General features: G+C 38.4%; 2 protein-coding genes across 2 annotated transcripts in view; one reads left to right on the forward strand and one right to left on the reverse strand.

The window, feature by feature from the left end:
• LOC139687423 (octopamine receptor beta-2R-like) overlaps positions 1-20010 on the forward strand; it is a 192207-nt gene that overhangs the window by 89452 nt on the left and 82745 nt on the right. The window contains exon 2 of the mRNA XM_071584553.1: positions 12128-12225. The gene's annotated coding sequence lies outside the window, so the exon portion shown is untranslated. The remainder of the gene's footprint in view (positions 1-12127; positions 12226-20010) is intronic.
• LOC139687551 (uncharacterized) lies at positions 9723-10028 on the reverse strand. The gene has a single exon (XM_071584763.1). It carries the CDS (start codon positions 10026-10028, stop codon positions 9723-9725), a length of 306 nt encoding a protein of 101 aa, XP_071440864.1.

Raw genomic sequence — 20010 nt, forward strand, 5'->3', positions numbered from 1 at the left:
AGCGCAGGAAAACTTCGGATGAAATTTTCCGCTTTCGTTATAGCGCGTCTATAATCTCTCTCGCAGACTATTTAAGTAAAAGTGGCTATTTCTGAAAATATATAATACTTGAAGCGCCCAAGATCCCCCCAAGTGTGTCATTTGGCTTAATTCCCGCGGCGAGCCTTTTAATAACGCGGTTGGAAGTGGCCAAATTGAAATTTTAGGTCAGACGGGGATCCGCCCTTGGGTCAGATTTAGAAGCACAGCCATCACTGGTGTCATTAATGAGTGTCAACAAACGGCTCTCTTCAGCTCGTTCAATTATTGCCTCGCCAAGGGTTCGAATATGTTCGTTTTCTCGAGAGATAAACTCTAAAAACGGATTGGTCTAAAGAACCGTTTTGCTTTAATTAATTTGCGAATTAGGGAGTGGAGGAAAATGAATGTTGGTGACGACTCCGTCCGCGTGGCGACTTTCCAAGGGGGTAGCGCCGCCGTCTGGACGTGCTTGGGGTTGGGAGGAGGGGGCGACAGGGCGAGGGGGGCTAAAACCGCGGGTGGCGCGGCCGTGAGTCTTCCATTGTTTCTTCATTGTTGCCGCAGCGTGGTACAAAAATACGGATTCCATGTCGCCTGCTCTAGACAACAAAAAACTGAAGCCGGACGTAGACTTGAGCTTCTTAACTTAAGCCTTAAAAACGTCTTCGCGAAAGGCTTTCGTTTTTCCGCATAGTTAAGTCAAATCCCCGCCCATATGCTGCAAGTAGTAACATTTGAGTCCGCATCACAAAGGCGCGCTCGCGTCAAATGTGTAAATTGTAAAATAATACTTGCCGCGCCTTCATTGAAAATAAGTAAGTAAATGACGCGAATGAACACGTGGAACGCCCAAAAAATTCTTTGGAAAAAATAAAAAAATAAAGTATTTTGGGTAGATATTTGATAATTTTTCAACATAATTTCCTTTTAGTTCGATATAATTTTCCCTACTTTCCTTCAACTTTTTTAAGCCGTCCAAATAGTTGGAATTCGGAAGGTCCTAAAAATAGGCAACTGTGTTGGAGTTGGTCCTTCTCACTAACGGTGAATCTTTTTAAGCCCAGCCATTTTTTCAAGATTTGAAATAAAAGTATGGTCACTGGGGGGCCAAATATGGTAAATACGATGGCTGATGAAATAATTTAAAATTTAATTCCCTAATTACGTTTGCAATAAAGCTGTGCAATCTGTGAATTGTGTTGAGGTAAGAGAATTTATCTTCTTTGCTAAATTGGGGCGTTTTTTTTCTTTGATTTCTTTGCTCAACCGGTGCAATTCCGACGCTTTATACTCTCCATTGATCGTTTCTCCTTTTGGCGGGTAATACTCCGCGTGCATACCAGAAAATCTTTGCCATCACCTTGTCGTCACCATACACCGTGTTTGCCTTATTTTGAGACAGATGGCCTTTAGAAACCGACCTTATCACTGTTCCTTTGTCTCTGAAATGTAGGGCTGTATCCTTGTTTCATTCGCAGTTATGTATCAACACAGAAACTCTCCAGATTGCGGCGAAAAATTGTCAAACCAGCCTCCGAATTAACCACACGAATGCGTTTATTCTCCAATGAGAGCAAGCACGTCGCCCATCTTGCCGAGATCATTTTCAAACTCAATTTTTCGTGTGCGTGCAATTTTAAGTATTGCACTTTGCTATACACCTGCAACCTCAACTATTTCGCTAACTTTGATTCGTCGATCATTCAAAACCATGTCGTGGATTTTGTCGATCGTTTTTGAGTAAGTCACTTCCAATGGACCTCCCGAATGACTTTCATCACTTTTGTGGCCGTATGGTCACGTTTAAATTCATTTTCCCAATTGTAAACAGTCGCAAACACAAGAGCAGATTTACCATAAAATTCACCCAACTCGACTTTAATATCTTTTGATGTTAATTCTTTTAAAAGGAAGTGTTTAATCATCGCTCGAAACTCATTTATTTCCTTTTTTTCTAAATTAAAGTATCGTCCCCCGACCCCCAGTTCCCTGATGGCTTCAAAGATGTATCGAAGCGATTCGGAAACGCAAAGGGGCGTTACATATATTCAAAAAGTATCCCAGCTCAACAAATTTGGCAGCCTTTCGAAGATTGAGATAAAAATCTCGACGAGCAATAAAGGAAGAAAAAAAGATGTCATAGGTGGCATATGTCCAAATGCTTAGGAGAGAATTAAATTAACATCGGGTTCCCGCAGATCAGTTCTTGTATTCTAAAAACAAGTTGCCCAATTAGTAAGTCTCCATCTGACATACCCGAGTTATTTGGAGAGGATATTGCCCAAATTTATGACACAGCAAACTAGGACCCAATGTCTATCGACGGCAAACCTCACGCGGAAAGAATATGCATCCATATCTCCGAACAAACCACCACTGCTGCCTGAAACCTTCTCCTTGGGTACGCTTCATCGAAGATACCAAAGACGCAAGTCCAGTTGCATAGAGCTTTCCTTGAGAATACCATAATCTGGCTTCGTGGATATGCTACGCACTATCAAAAAGCCATGATCACTCCTTGAGAACTCTCCCTGACGCTTGGAGGGAATCAATTGTCGTTCCACTTCCTAAACCAAACAACTTACCCCTCTTAAATATCGCCCAATCTCCCTGGTGAGCAAATCATAAAAGGTGATGCAGAGGAAGGGGAACCGCTAACTTGTTGGATTTCTTGAGCACCGGAAAACTCTCTCTGACGTTCTGTGAAGGTTTCGGCAGAGTTGATCTTGATCGCGCGATCAACTTCATCCGGGAAACGTTTTTTGTTACACCATATCACAGCTGTAGTCTTTGATATTGAGAAAGCATGCTAAAGGAAGAGTGAAACAGTGGGTTTCTATAGGCGATCCGTCTCCATGTAAGGCGAAGACGCTATGGAAACGACAACGAGATGGCCACGGTTTTCGCGCTGAGTAAAGCAAGATTTTTAGAGAAACAAAAGCGTGGGAATTTAAAGGCAATCTGGTTATTTTTATAAGCATTTGTTAACCCCGCCGTTTTTTCAGACTACTAAAAGGTAATATCTCAAGGACCCGTATTAAGTGTCACACTCCCTGCAGTTACCATAAATAGCATAATGGATTGTATTCTAGCTCCATTGGTGGATTTCATTTCTAGATATTCTCCCTGGAACCCTGTAAAACCAGGATATTCGGACAACTCTTATCGACCTATAAGGTGAAAGCGTCAATGTGTCAACCCTGTGGGTTCCAGGTCGCTATTGTTGCCGGAAGCGAGACGGCCGATAGAGCGGTAATCACCCTCTCCCGAAATGAAAATAAACACAGTAATCAACCCGAAGGTCGGTTTGGTAGGTGATGGTACCAACCTAGTACTAAGCCCGACGGCGTGTGAAATTCACACATCAGGGTACGGGGGCCAGATCCTTTCATCTGTGCCGGTTATGGTTTCCCATGAAGATCTGGTACCCGAAAATTCACATAGATTGGGGGAAGCTGCAGGTGCCCGGAGAGGCTTGCCGTAGGTTCAAACCCTGACCCTCTGGTCAGTAGTCCAACGCTCTACCCCTGGAATACCGCGACCCACTTTTAAAAAAGAAAATAATAAAAAAAACGATTGTTTTGACTCACTGGTTTTATACTTTCGGAGACCGCGTTGGTTTCCATCAATAACCCTTGGCTATCAAGGTGTCTCGTTATCTAAGTAACAATTATATGTTCCCTGGCCTCACATGATATGGCAGCGACAGAAATAGGTCTGTAATTGCTCGGTTCCTCTCTAACTCAGCTTTTAAATATAGCTGTTGCTATGGTCATTTCATAATCTCTGGGGACCTTGTGATCCACAAGGGACGAGTTATATATGATTTCTAAGTACAAAATGATTTACGACGCCAGTTCTATAAATATTATTAAGTATTCTACTAGTTAAGGTAGTTTTTAAATGGATAAAACTACCAAATAAATATTTTGTGACTCTTAAGAAAACACAATCCAGCAACCTACTCTAAATCAAGTCCCTCTTCATCTCTCAGTACTTCCTTCCCACCTTCATCCCGTCCAACATCCCTATCCTGCTACTTACCTTTCCACGTTTGCCGAACATCATTCCCTCTATTAAATACTTCCACATCCCACTGCCGATCAATACGCCCTTCATCCATTTTTCTGCCTTCTAATGATCTCTACCAGTATATCCTCTCCTCACCCACCACAATTCCTCATTTGTTTTTCTTTCGGTCCATTTCACCTTCCCCATCCACACCAACATTTCAAAAGCCTCCAATCTACGCCCATCCTTCTGCTTCAGTGACCAAGTTTCCGCGCCGTACATAACTACGTTCGATATCAAAGTTTACACGAGTCTTTTCTTAACATCAAGTTGATGACAGGGACGTTGAGTAAGGATTGTCCCTCCAATCTATTCCTATTTTATGCAATATACTCATCAGTTTTTCCTAATTCACTCTATAAAACGCTTTTTCGAAATCTACGAAACAGGCAAATACCTCCGGGTTGTATTCTATATTCCTCTCGATTAATAATCTCATTACTGCAATGGTATCACGCGTACCTCTCCCCTTCCTAAACCCAAACTGGTCATCCCCTGAATAATCATTTACCCTACTCTCTATCCTTTCGTTTATGATCCTAAGAACAACTTTAGCTGCGTGGGATATCAAAATTATTGTCATGTAGTCCTCACATGACGTAGGCTTTACCTTTTTCGGAATAGGAACTAAAACTGATCTAACAAAGTCTTCCGGCCAGATTCCTTCCTCATAAATACTACAAATCAGCCTATATAGCCTCTTCCTCCCACATTTTCCTAAACATTTCAGTAGTTCCGCAGGATTGTTATCCACACCCACGGCCTTATTTAGTTTCATCTCCCTTAATGTCCTTTCTATCCCATTGTCGAGTATGCCTGGACCTAAGCTATCTTCCTCTACGTCATGCTCCTTTTCTATGTCTAACTTTGTTGGTCTAAGTTCTTTACTATACAGTTCTTCCATATATTCTTTCCATCTCTCTTGGATCTTTCCTGCGTCAACTATTATTGTACCCGCCTTGTCTCTGTCAGCATAGATCTTCTTTTCTTACTTCCCGATAAAGATTTAACTTTGCTGCACAGCGCAGCAATTTCACCCTTCCTCTGCTAACTTTCCATATCCTCACACTTCGACTCAACGAATTTTTGATGATAAAAAATCAAGAAGTTTATCACCCCTAGTGAAGTGGGAACTCGATGTATTGAGTTCACCTTAAAGAAATATAGTAGCGATTTGCAAGTATCTTTGAATTAATCCACTGTTTCTAAACTATATCTGCTCCAAACAATAGATGAGACATTGAAATCCTCGGTGATAATAATGCCTCTATCCTTATGTTGGCATAAGAAAGTTTTGATTTGCTGGTCTAGTTCTAGTATAGAATTATCTTTGTCATCTGGTGGCCTGTACAATGGGCATGCGTGAATTCTTTTGGATCCAGGGCTTTTGATTTCAAACCAAATACTCTCCAAACCATTATCGGGAATTACCTGAGCTCTACTAACGGAAGAGTTGTCCACTGCACCAAAGACACCGATTCCTTTTTTGTTTGCTCTTCTCATTTTTTGTAACCGGAAAAGGATTTTTGGAAAGTTTCACCGTCGGTGATTTCAGTGGATAACCAGCTTTCAGATCCAATAATTGTATCTGCACCAATGCTTTGAACAAGGTGATGCTATTACTCTTAGTTTTCCTTTTTTCGTTTTCTCCAAGGCTCCTCTGCCTTTAGGATAGTCATACGTTGGCATCTTGGCGTTTATTCGAACAAGAGGGCTTCTAAAAATTGTTTTTGCTTGAGAGAAGGCAATAGGTTTGATGGCTCTCTGCCGCAGAGAAAATGTAAATTAGAATCTATCATCGTGTTTTTTACGATTCGGAACCACATATTGAAGCTTGCATTGCCATACCGGGAGTCAAAGGAGTTCCGTTCATCTCTGCCCTTCAAAATGTTACCTCAAAATGGAAAAAGCGGTATCAACCGCTTAAGATAAACAAAAATTTAGGACTGTACGAGAAACTTTGATTCCCAGAGCTTTACTCTTTTGCGTTTTCGTCAATATAACTGAATAGGAGATGAAAAGGGTTCCTCTTGAAATGGCCGCTTGCAGGGAAATATGGAAATGAAAATTCTTTTCTGGTAAGGTTTGAAGGAGGCACCGAGTTCTTCGTAATAATTTCTTGGAAAGCACTCACAGCTTATTTCACTGCCTTATCTCGTCTCCTGCATTTTTTGTACTTAATAGTACCCTGAAAGCCACCGCTAGGGTGTGTGGCAGGGGGTGAATACACACTTAAACTAATGTTGACCCAAATAATGACCCTATCACGGTCGGACAATGTTTTTATGATCCCTTATTGGTGGAACAAATTTCGTGTTAAATCTATCTGTAGTTGAATCTATCTGTTTTACACTTAATCTCTCTAATATTATTCGCATGAACTCACCTACTGTAGTACGATTGGGGGTAATAACACATTTCAACATCACCGCGCCTAGCTGTTCACGTATCGATTTGTGTGTGAAGTAGCTAGCTCTCTTTTGATCTTTCAGTTTCGTCTCTGGAATATTCTTCCAGGAACTTTCGGTATCGCGGTTTCCCCGGGGTTTTTGTGCCACTAACAAGCATTAATGCAGGCGAGTTGATGTACGTACTTAGAAGAGTAGCCCCCTCCCCCGCCTTTGCTACACTCTCGCTAATTAAGCGAATCATTTATACGACATCGTTATAAACCAGAAGAGGCTTCCTCTGAGTAAGTTGAAGAACGGAAGAGTGTGTCAGCGAAGGATTTTTAGTAACTAACCTACCCTAATGAAATAAAAATGAACTACCGGTTCGAATTAAAGGGAGCATTAGACCATGTATCGTATATCTCCCAAGTGTAGCTAGGGTGGAGGCAATTTGTTGAAGAGGCAGCAACAAATTTTATATGACCATATTAGAATATTTTCCGTCATAATGATTTTTTTTCAACTTCTGCGGGGGAAATTCTTACCCCTGTCTCACATAAAAATAAATAAAAAATAAAATAAATATTCTCCGTGGTAGCATACGTATGACAGAATCGATGACTTGAATGGGTAGGCATGGTAATGTCGGGAAAAATTTTGAAAATATTCGTCGAGAACGAGTAAGCAAGGGTTGCGATAACGGAAAAACCGTTATCTCAACCCTTTTTTTGCTGGTTTTGTGATAAAACAATAAATGCACATCAATTTTATGGTATAAATCGTATGGAAAATAAGCTTATTTACAAAAATAGGGTTATTTACCAAAACAACATTTTAGACTTTTCTATGCATAATGCACAAAATTCATCAAAAGAGTACAAATGTTTAATGATCAAGTATGCTTCAAGATAACGCGTGTAAGTACTTGAAGAGAATGCTTTCAAATTGGAGGAAGTATGTTAAAAAATTTGGCTCCTTAGTTGTATGGTCCCTCACTACTCAAATTAGACGATCTTGCCAAATTGTCAAAATTAGTACGCGTATCATGATGATGGATTTTTAGATTTTGTTCGTATACACGCATGCTATATTTAATAAATAATATTATGTAGATTGCATACAGAAAGAGCAGCTAGTGGCATAATTTGCATTTCGTGAAAGTTAGGCCTGCAGGAGTGTCTGGGGTGTGAGTGAGCAGTCAACAGCAACGAGTTGAAAATTGCTCGAATTTCGCGACGTGATTTTCTTTCATTTGGGGGCAGCACTGAGGAGAGGAGGAGAGTTTGAAAATATTTTCAATTGCAGTCATTGTATTCGACCGAGACATCAATCCAATATTAACTGTCAAGTATTGTGCCCATGTTTCCTTCATAGCTATGCATCGATGAGGAAACTCGTCAGTATTGCGACGAAAAAGCGCCGAACCGAATCGACTACGCGATTGAGTTGATTCTACACTGAGAGCAAACGTTACACCCATCTTGCTGAGATTTCTTCCAAGCATAATTTTTCTGGCGTGAAAAACTGAAAACATTATACCTTGTGAAATGCCTGTGACCTTAACTATTTCATGAATTTTAATTCGTCGATCACACGACAACCATGTCGTGGATTTTGTCAATCGTTTTGGAGTAAGTCATTTCCACTGAATGTCCCGAACGATGTTCATCATTTTTTTTGGTCGTATGGTCACGTTTAAAGTTATTTACCCAATTGTAAACAGACGGAAACACTGGATCGGATGAACCGTGAACTCCATTCAACTCGGCTTTGATCTCTTCCGATGTTAGGCCTTTTGAATATAAATATTTAATTACCGCACCAAATTCATTTTTTTCAAGTCTCTTAAATAATCAAAAGTCATTTTGTTTTAATCGGTTATGGCAATGAAACAAAGTCATGGCTATTTCAGGAAGCTGAAACTTGCAGTTTATTGAGAGGCATAGCTTATTAAAAGCAAAACTTTTCCGATGCTACGAGTACCTTCTCTTAAATTTTCTTAGGAGTTATTGAAGCGATACACGTGCTTTTAAAAACGTCTATCTCTTTAGAAAGGTTCACATACTGAAGATACGACAAATATTAATCTAAAACTATCCATTGTTTTCAATAGCGGATATTTTTCTTTCCTCGTTTTATTCCGGGATACGAATTTAAAATAAATCAAATGCTGCCAGAATGGTTGGATTGAATGTTTAAAGGTTAAAATTATTCTATCCATAATATTTCCAGAACTGCAAGACATTCAAAATCGAATTGTTCTTCTTGGTCTTCATGATCATTCAAAAATTGAATTAATACATTATTATGCATGTATATTATTATATTATTATTATATATTATTATGCATGCATTCACATTTAATTATATAAATATATCATATGTATATATTATATATATATATATATATATATATATATATTATTTTTTCGTGTAATTCAGACATTTTTAAGAGCACGAATATTCTTTACTAGCCAAATTATAAAACTAAAATGTATTAGTTATCAGCAATGGAGTCTTCAATAAAAGTTTGAAATTATATTTCTTACTTTAATATTAGTTTGACTGCTTGTTCAACTATACATGACTATAATATTCTCCATTTTATATGAGAGTTAACCATGCTAATTATTTCGTTATATGAACACCACCAGAGTCGAAATGCATGTTGCTATGGAGTCTCATTACACGATGTCTGTAGTATATTCAAATCCAAGCTTTCAAAGCTCAGAAATGATTTTTGGAAATCCATTGGGCTTAACTGCGACTATAAAATATTTTATTGGCTCAATCCATAGGTTTTGCGCTCGGCAAATATAAAAAAACAATATAGATGAATGTACATTATCAAAAGAAATGATAAAAAGGGGTATCTATGTACGAAAACATTACCGAAAGCTTTATTAAATTAGGACTTATTTTACAGAAATTAGTTCAAATGAAAAAATGTTTGCAACAGAAACCTGAATGTTACTATACATATATTGTCCATGAATCGAATTTCAGTGTCATCATTTAAGGTTATGTTTAAATGATAACGGAGTTATTTTTTAAGACACAGTTTCACCGATAAAATTAAATTTGAGTTAATATAATTGTTAATTCTTTTGCAGTGTGTATATTTAAGAGCCATTTAGATCCTACACCTTTCGTTCACTGCCACAATTTGGAAATAAAAACGTCGGGAGCTTAACATAGTCGTCATCCACCGTGTAGCGCAAAGTGAACCAAGATTAGAAATTATCCAATCAAATTCATGAGACGTCCGTCTTCGTGAAGTTCCATAGTGTCCGATGCTCCGCCAATGCACTCACCTCCGATGAAAACCCGTGGCACCGTCCGTGCTCCCGTCGTTTTGCCCAAATAGTCTTGAATGGCTGAGCCATTGTGCATTTGGTCCAACTCGAATGAAGTAAATTTACATCCAAGGGACGTAAGGAGGCCCTTCGCTTGCACGCAATGGGGACAGGTTGTCTTGGAAAACAAAACGACCTTGTTTCCACTTATCGTCTCCTCAACGAATTTCCCAGCGTCGCTGTCACCCATCACCTTCTTCTGTAGATGTAATGATAATTACGTGGTGCTTCAAGCGTCAGCGAAATGTTCTTTGGCCGTACCGAGAAAATTCACGAGAAATGGGGAGGTCAAGAGCAAATATTACTTGACAGGGGAGATGTGCACTTCATGGAGTCATTAAAGGACGTGTTTATCGAGTCTCTTTTGTTTTCTTTGGTCGTCAAGACGCCGGAGTTGCTGGTAATCGATGTAAACTAATTCTTATCGTCCCGTACTCTGTGGATTGAGGACCGAACTAATATGTTAATTAACATATCGACATAAGTTTTGCATGTTAAAATAACGATGGAGTTGCATAATATTCTCCATCTTCTATATTTAACTTTGTAAATCTTCATTACCAGTTCATTTCTAGGTGCTCAAATGCAAGGTGTGGAGTATTGCAAGGATATTTTTGGGCGATAAAATTTCAAACTAATATCTTTTCCATTTTTCGTCTCCGCTTCCTCATCTCTTCTCTCACTAAACATTGGAATTAAATTGATCGTATTGAATATCAGTGTGCCGAGGAAATAGAATTACACGGAAAATAAATGGCAAAGTAGTAATTTTGGAAGAATAAAATTATTCATAAAACGAGCAATATTATGTGACTGTGAGTAAAGTTGACCTTATTAAGGTCTCATTTATGTGAAAATTTATCCTATTTACATATTTGGCATTATATTACGGAAAAATATGCTGAGCATGATTTGGCGTTGCTCATTCAAATCTGACACTGATGGTAACGCAGAAGCAATATCTGCAATATCACATTTTTCCTGTGTTTCTGCAAACAATTTTGAACATTGAGAGTAGTATCTAGGTATTCAAACCTCCAATGAGAAGTTATTCAGTCCTTGGCTAAGTTGAAAGGTTGATAGCATATTCACATTGAAATGAATCCAGTTAATGAGCTTGTATTTCATTTTGATTTCTCACTCTGTGTCTGCTTCAAAGGATGCGAGGAACTTCAGTGCTGTTCTAGGTGTTCTAGGTTTAAAAACTCGAATAGACAAATTCGTGTGGTTAAATTGGTTGTGGAAGAACAGATCAGACGTAAGTTGCTGCGATCAAGGTTAATATTCTCTGAAAATCGAAATTATCGAAGGATGAGTCATTTAGTGAAGAGGCAGACGAAATAGATATTCAGGGAAACTTATTTGAAGGGAATGTCTGTGAAGGAATTATTATATGAAATAGGGTTCAGTCCTTTCCTGGTTGATAAAATATTTCCAATTGGTTTCATTTTTTGAGAGACAACAGGCTAAACTTGTTGTCCACATTGACAACCTGGAAGCCTAGATGGTACTATATGGTGGCTCTTTTAGGTTACCAGCAGTGAGGAAATTTGATTTGATCATGAATTATAGAAGATAATATTTTATCGCATTAGTCGGTGTATGTATTGTTACGCATTTTTAAAGTAATCCATCATATTTTAAGTCAGAGCTTATGTATAGCCGCGTCACACTCAATTGTCTGATGTGCATATTACCAGCTATTTGAATTTGCAGTCCTTTATTATAAGTCGTCTTTCATTACTATTATTTGAATATTTCATCAAACCTTCTCATCGAGCCGCAGTGAAGCAGATGTAACTCACTCTAAGTGTAATAATCTTTTATCGTCAATTTTTAGGATACCCTTTAAGAGCAATTATCACTGCAAATCACTGTCTTTTTTTACGAGATATCATCTCTGCTTATATTTTCAGTGTTTTTCTTCTTTTAATTTCATATGATATTGTTACACTTCCCTGATACCTTACAAATTTTGAAACATATAATATTTTTATAATATAATAATTATATTATAAACATTGCATTATGATATATATTTACTTATTTCACCAACTGAAGGCAAAAATAAACATCTATTATTTACGGAGGATCCTGCAAGTAACCACTAGGGTTTAGGGTAGGGGTTGATTACACACCAGTCTACGCTTGACTCCAAATACCATTTTCTCCTAGCGTCCCACAAATCATCAATATTAAATAATTAGTAATTTTTTTCATATTCTAGTTTAGATGATAACATTATTATCGTCGCAATGCCTCTAACCGCCTCTCGTCTCTCTCCCTTAGGGTATGCGGCCTCCGCAAGGGCCGTTCTTGGACCCCGGAACCTCGATCCCTACCGTCCCCGGCGGAAGGGCACTCTGAGTCGGCTGCCAATGCCGGTGGTGAGTGTCACTCTTCCTTCTTCCTGCAATCAACTTCACTTGGTCCATGAGGTTGCCCTTAAAATGCTAATTTGACCAATATATGAATTGTAATATTATTATGGGACAATTCCCAATTTACAAAACAATATTCACATGCCCTATCACACAAAAGGTGTAAAATTGGCGATACAATGACAAAATGTCACAGTAAATCACTTGGAAGTAAGAATTCACACATTCAATGGATGCTCAACAGAGAAAATAGAACCTTTTAAAAGTTTTACGGTAATGCATCTGATTAAGGTTATTTCACAGAAAAAATTGAAAGGAAATACTTGTAATTTATGATGGATTGGTGTAAATTTTCAATACATTTTCTATGGATTTCATCTAAAATTAGGGAAAATTATCGCAATAAAAATCAACATTTGAGTCAAGAAGATCAGATAAGCGTAACATCCTTGTGGTAGTTGGATAGTATGAAATGTTTCAACTCATTAAATGCATATTAACTGTGTGACATAGCCTTCAAAAGTTTTATATTTAATTTTTCGGCTACTATTTTCCTGAAAAACTTTGATCGTTCGCACAATTTTTACAAATTTCTCGACTTTAACTTTTGTATTAATGACCATCTCTTCAGTCATATCCGAAGGAATTGATATTTGTCATGTTTTAATCCCTGGATTGCTACACTAATCTTACTTCTATTCTTAAGTGCTAAAAATATAGTGAATATGTGGAATAGTTGCTGAGAATTCAATATTCTCTTTGCTACACATGAAGTCATTCTTCAATTTTATAGCTCGAAAGTTGTAGCAAATTTATCTTAGGTATTTTATTTCCCCAGTCGGCCTTCCCCTTTGTTCTCTCCAAAAACGCTCTTCCGGGAGAGAACTTTGGAAAGTTCGTATTGTTTGATTCTAGACATTTTCTTTTCTCCATAGAAGTAACTACAGGGTTCGTCCGGAAAATAAGTGTACTGATTTTTTCCCGCCGCTCCAGGCGCGCCCAGCACCGCTCTGACGTGCTGCGATTGGAGGGGGGTATGTTGGCAAGCGACGCTGAAAAAGGCAGTCGGCTCTGAGCTGTGGTGTAGTGAGGAGCTCTGTTAACGCGAGCCTCCACGCTCGACCCACGTCACGGAACGCGATGCCGAAGTTTTTGGAGCAGCGTTATTCCATCAAATTTGCGGTAAAGCTTGGGAAATCGTCTACCGAAACTGTCGGTATGATTAACCAGGCTTACGGGGAGTCAGCCATGTCCAGAAACATGATCTTTCGGTGGCACAAGATGTTCGTGGAGGGCAGAGAAGAGGTCGACGACGAGTCTTCGAGAGGTTCCCGATGATGCCTTCGCGGGAGCGTTCCAGGAATGGGAACGCCGCTGGAACAAGTGTATCGACTCACAAGGGTCCTATTTTGAGGAATATTAGCTTAAGATATGTAAAAGTGTAATAAATTTTTTTTCCTGAGCTCAGTACACTTATTTTCCGGACGAACCCTGTATGTCTTGTTAAATTCATTTAAGAATAATTCATACATTTCACCGACACCAATTTGCTCAGTATTCTAAGAATACATTGAATGAAACAGGTTTCTCTTTATTGAATCTGCTATTTCAATTGAGTTATTTTTGGGAAATTTTGAAATCGTGAATTAAATCAGGTGCCAGAATAAGCCCACATCATTTTAATGCACAGAGTGCTTAGAAATAAGAAAGGGACTTGCTGAATAGATCGCGATTTGATGATATGAAACTATTTAGGCTGTTTGCTTGCCTAGTGTTCACCCATGTCTGCTCGAAGAGTTACTCTATTTCTTTGTTTTTGTGCTATGAAGGTCCCGTTTATAAGGTCCAACTTCACTGTACGGCCATTAACTTGAGTTGTCGTGAATAAATTACTGAACCCTAGGTTTAGTTGGATTCGGTGAGATTGTCCAACCTCTCACCTGCATCGTTCAACATGTACCTGGAGGAGACAATAAGAGAAGCACAAGGCATCGGATTAAACGGAATTAGGATCAATAGGGAATATATAAACATCCTACCCTTCGCTGACGATATTGCAATGATATCAGAAAACCAGGAGGATCTTCAAAGTATTGTATTGTATCTAAACGTATTGTATCAAGTTCTATAAAGATACAATATGAACATAAATAAGACGAAGACTAAAATCCTAGTATGTGGAAGAGAGAAGCGGAACACAGTAGTCAAACTGAAAGGACAAAAATTAGAGCAATTAGATTCCTTCACCTATTTCGGAAGTACCATCACATGGGAGGGAATGCAGACATCAAGCTAAGAGAGCAGTCACAATCAAATGGCAACTGTTGTGTTGAAAGAATATAGAACTACAGACGAGGAAACAATGCGTGAAAACATTCTTGTGGAGCGTGGCACTCTATGGATCAGAAGCATGGACCATCGGAAACATAGACCACAAAAGACTAGAAGCCTTCGAAGCCTGGTGCTGTAGGAGGATACTGGAAGGAAGATCAAATGGACGACTAAAATAAGAAATGGAGACGTATACATAAGAATAGACGAAGAACGGACATTATGAAACGCCATAGAGAGAAGAAGAACCAGATGGATTGGCCACACCCTGAGGCACAATGGATTCGTGAAGAATATAATAGAAGGAAAAATAGAGGGAAGAGTCCCAAGAGGAAGGCCAAGGGATAAATGGGACAAATGGGACATGGGACAAATGGGAAGACATGGGAAAAATAAATAAGAAAGTACATCGGAAAAAATACCAGGAAGTAAGCCAATTAGCCTCAGATAGGCTAGAATGGAGGGCTGCAGTCAACCAATCTTAAGATTGAACGACCAATGAATGAGATTTAGTTATCGTGACTCATACTACTGTTCCTGGCATAACCAGATACCATAATACATTCTATGAGTACCATCTTCAAGTTTCCAGGTAGAAAAAGAGTAGAAACGATAGCAAAATGTATTCTTAAAATATGAAGTACTCGGATTTCTCAGTGTGTATATATAAATATATATATATATATATATATATATATATATATATATATATATATATATGTATATACATATATATATATACATATATATATATATATATATATGTATATATATATATGTATATACATATATATATATATACATATATATATACATATATATATGTGTATATATATACATATATATATATATATATATATATATATGTATGTATATGTATATATATATAGATATATATATATATGTATATATACATATACATACATATATATATATATATATATGTATGTATATGTATATATATATATATATATATATATATATATATATATATATATATATATATATATATATATTTATGTATATATATATATATATGTACGCAGATATACCTTTATAATATACCTTCGGGTTAGTGAATCGTAAAGAGATCGTTATTGCATGGCGGATAAATATTTTGATCCTTCTGAATACTATTATGAAAGTTTTGAACTCAATTTGTGTTTAAAATAGGCTAAAATATTGCTAAAATTCTTGCTACCTTCCCAATTATTTTAGTCGGAGTCGATTTTCACCATGATGTTCGTTGTTTTTTTAATTCTTCAAGCGATGGCACTGGATATCATCTAGTGTGTCAAGTAACAATTATATTTTTCTTTTTTCCACACATTTCAAATGAAAGTACCGTTCGTAAATGCTGCACGATATTTATTACTTCTATAGTAATCGGTACTCATTTCACAAAACTGTTACGGACGCACAGGCACACACCACGCTGCAGAACATATGACGTGACTGGTTTCCATTCTTCGGCGTCATCGATTGAGCATTGAAATCCAAATATTGTGAAAATAACAGCATGGCATGGCAAGGTTAATAAGAAATCAATCCAGAGGCACAAATCATCCGTGTTAATTGCGTGGTGAGGCGGAGGCGGCCGGGATAATCTGCCCGCAAAGCCTCCCTCTATCCGCCTGCCTTCCCACGGGAGGCTGCCGCAAGCCCTTTGTGCGTATTCGGCGGGCGCCAAAACTAATGGTCCCTCGCCTTCTTTTCTTGGAACTCGATTCTGGAGCGAAAATAAACCCCCGCGGGCGTCATTGCTTGTATCCTGACTGCTGTCCGCCTCTCCTCGTTCTCCCTCCCCTCCCTTCCCCTCCCTCCTCCCAGCCCCTCACCATTCCTTCGCCCTCCCCCCCATTCTCTTCCGCCACCGCGTCTTTAGCCAGGCCGGCTGTACAAGCGGTGACACTTCGCTCGGAGATACGCCTTTCTCTTGTGGGATGAGTGTCCCCTCTAGCCGGCAATCAACTCTGGTCGCCCTCTGATGACCGACACTACTTTAGTGAAGACCCGACCGATGACACCACTTTCACTGCGTGTTTGACCTTTTGTTTGGAATTTTTTTATGTTGAAGATATCGTTTTTGGTTTCCGTTTTCTTCTATGCTACGTATATATCGACATCGACATACATGTAAATATCCCGCGATCTACCAAAACGGTGTGTGGCTGAGGGTGCAAACAGCAGGTGGAAAGGTTGAGTGATAAAGGGAGGATATGGGAGAGGAAGGGAAAAGGTAAAATGTTCAGTAAAAAAGCACTACTCAAATAATGAACAAATTTGCTTGCATGCTGGAGGAAGACTTAATTCAAAAAAGGATGATTTCACCCAATAAATTAGTTATACGGGAACAAGAGTATAAAAATAAGCCATGGCCATTTATACGACAGGCCTCCACCATAACAAAACAGGTCTTGCAGAATTGAAACGACATCATCATCAGTATTTAATCCTAGGATTGGTTTACTGCGGCCCTCCATTCTTCTCTATTTTGCCGTTAATCCCCTCACCCTCTGTTAGGCTCCCTGTTTTACGTCCTTCTTAATTTGTCCTATTTAATTGTCTCTTGCCCTTCCTTACGGGATCTTTCCTTCATTTTTTCCTTCTATTATGTTTCTAACTAATCCTTTGTACCCCAAGGTAATTTAAAAGTAATATATGGAAATTCTGATATCATATGGACATTAAACTCATAGTCTACGCCCCTAAAGTCACGGAAATGAGAGTGTGACACACTGCTGTGAGAGGGGCGAGGGATGAAAGGAGAAGCTTGAGACAATACAGAAGGGTAGGCAATATTGTTTCTTGAGCACTACATTCATTAAATGGCAGTCTTATGCGGTCATGCGGGAAGGGATTTGACAACAAAACACAAGAGATTAGTGAAAGTGCTAACATTTGCTTAAAACTAATTATTCCCTAGATGCTGTGGTTGGCAAACGAGATTTTTGCTACCTCTAATCCTACAGTTGCTAAAAAGAGACGCTTGGGGCGTGATATGGTGTAATATCATGACTAATTAAAAATTGGCAAATTGACGTTCTCTCCGGTCTTTCAAGGTCTTTGCACATAGTTACTTTGTCTTCCCCACCCCTCTCCCACTCTCATACGCAGTCACCCATGCTGCCTTCCACCTTTCTCCCATCTTCCCTTCTTTTCCACTACCCTCCACTTACTTGCTATTTTATATATATATATATATATATATATATATATATATATATATATATATATATATATATACATACATATACTGGACTCTGAGTGATGGCTGTTGCCTGATGATGATGTAGATACATTGAAACCGGTCGTATTAAATTGAATTTTTGAGTAAAATTGTCAATTTTTAATTAACCTGCAGTTGATATCCCTTAGTCTTATCGCCCCTAGGCCAAGTCACGGCATTAACTGCGTCTGCTATTCTAAGAGGGCTGATTTCTTCTCTGATATTGCTACAGTATCTCTTCGTTTTCTTAAAGAGAAATTCACCATTTGGATAAGAGCGCTGGTCATAGCGCGAGTCTCGCCAAGTCCTCTCCAAGCGTTCATTTCAAGGGGACCGCTCACAAGAAAGAGGCCTGGAGAGTCGGGTGACGATAATGGCGGTCGTCGGCGCTGCCTTGATTGACGGGTCTAAGTTTCCATTATTTCATGTACATCTACATCTACATCAATACCCTGCAAGTCACCAAAAACGTGTGTGGCAGGGGGTGCACCAATTTCTGCGCCTATCTCCTCGTGAGCATGCGCGATAGAATCCCCCCCCACCCTCCCATTTGAATCTATTAGAAGTGAAGACTATTCACCACTCAAGAATCAGGCATCCAACAAGTGTCAAGTATGTAGTGTTTTCATTTAATCAGCTCCATTACGATTGATTCGACGCACGAAATGCACGAACTAGGTTTTGGCGTACATAAGTCATCATCAGTATATTGTAAGTCAGAACCTAGGTCGTGAATAATAAAACATGGGTGGATGAACAAAGTATTTTCTTTTCCGATATGAATCGCTTCTACAAAGTGACGCCTCTAACATTTCTATTCATGACGAAGTTGTTGTCCTCGTGTGCAGCTAGTTTAAAATATATTTTGATAATTTGCCATGGGAGTCACTTTCGCTTTCATGTTACTGGAATATTTTGGTGAAAGAGTATGTAATAATAATTGGCACATAGCAGTTTATCGAGAAAATCATGTTTTTTCACATTTTTTCCTAGTCTTGCCTATTTACATTTTTTGCCAACATTCTTACTCAAATGAAAAATTTTAAGACGAATTTTATCGTCATGATTGTAAAATATAACATGTTAGGCACCCTGATAATAGACGTAACCTCGTAAGCGAGATCATGGCAATAAAATTAAAAAGATTAAGGGTAGAACAGATAGATTTAAGATGTAAAGTTTTCCACGAACAACAAGGGATCAGAATAATATTGTCCGATTACAGTAAGGGTAAAAATATTCGAGTTAAAATTAGCCCAGTGTGTATTCACCCCTTGCCAGACACCCTAGTGGTGGCTTTTGGGTACTAAAAATACAAAATAATAATATACGCTTTTTAATCTCAGCCTTATGCGTGTAGAGTCAACGTATTCAGTATTTTAGCGAGTGCATGGAATGTATTAGAGTTGTACATTTTTTCCTTTATGTTTTATGATTTCTAGAACGTTAAAATGTTTCAGAGTTGACACCTTTTGAGCCTTAGGGCCGGATGAGTTGGGGGTTCACCTCAATGAATTCCAGGCTCTCCTTCGTTGAGACGAGAGTGGGCTATAGGGGGCATCCCGAAACTCGCACACACGCACACACCTACCGGTTGAGGATTGGATTCAGTGACGTGCTACGAAAGTACGTAAAAGTCAACCTGATGCCTCGCCAACTACATTTTCAGATTTCCATGAGGAATTTTTCTTTGTGATACAACAGAAGCAATTATAAATACTCAATGATAAATTGAATAAATTAGCTGATACGGTTAATTGCTCCAAACTGTAAATAATACGCTACGCTAAGCTTCATTGTAGATTCTCAAATTCTGATATTTTTTTTTCTTACTTATCCTTCGGAATTAAGATGAAGCATTTTGACCATATAGAAGTTAGCTAGTGGTTACAACATGATTTGACTTATGCTATTATAATTACAGAAACTTGACAATTACAACACATATTTTTTAAAGACGTCTTGGATTTTGACGAAGATCTTCATATTCAGGTGACAAAGAGTACATGAAGACGATATGCGTTAAAACAAGGGTCGTTTTTTGATGAATTCACTGTTAAATTACCAATTAACTTCTTTTTATTAGAATGAGTAGATTCCATAGTAGAGTTAAGCCCGAAGGTTAACAATAGTATGACTAATGATTGCATTCTATGGGTGTAACACAGCCAAATGCAATGTTTTTATAGGCATTAAATTTCAAGCTTTAGTACCCAATTTAACGAGCAAAT

The sequence above is a fragment of the Hetaerina americana genome, unplaced genomic scaffold (genome assembly GCF_022747635.1).
Source record: "Hetaerina americana unplaced genomic scaffold, ioHetAmer1.1.p SCAF_2, whole genome shotgun sequence".
Taxonomy (NCBI): Eukaryota; Metazoa; Arthropoda; class Insecta; order Odonata; family Calopterygidae; genus Hetaerina; species Hetaerina americana.

Bases quoted from the DNA above. Each gene is read 5' to 3' on its own strand.
- LOC139687551 (XM_071584763.1), bottom strand. From the start codon at position 10,028: ATGGGTGACAGCGACGCTGGGAAATTCGTTGAGGAGACGATAAGTGGA.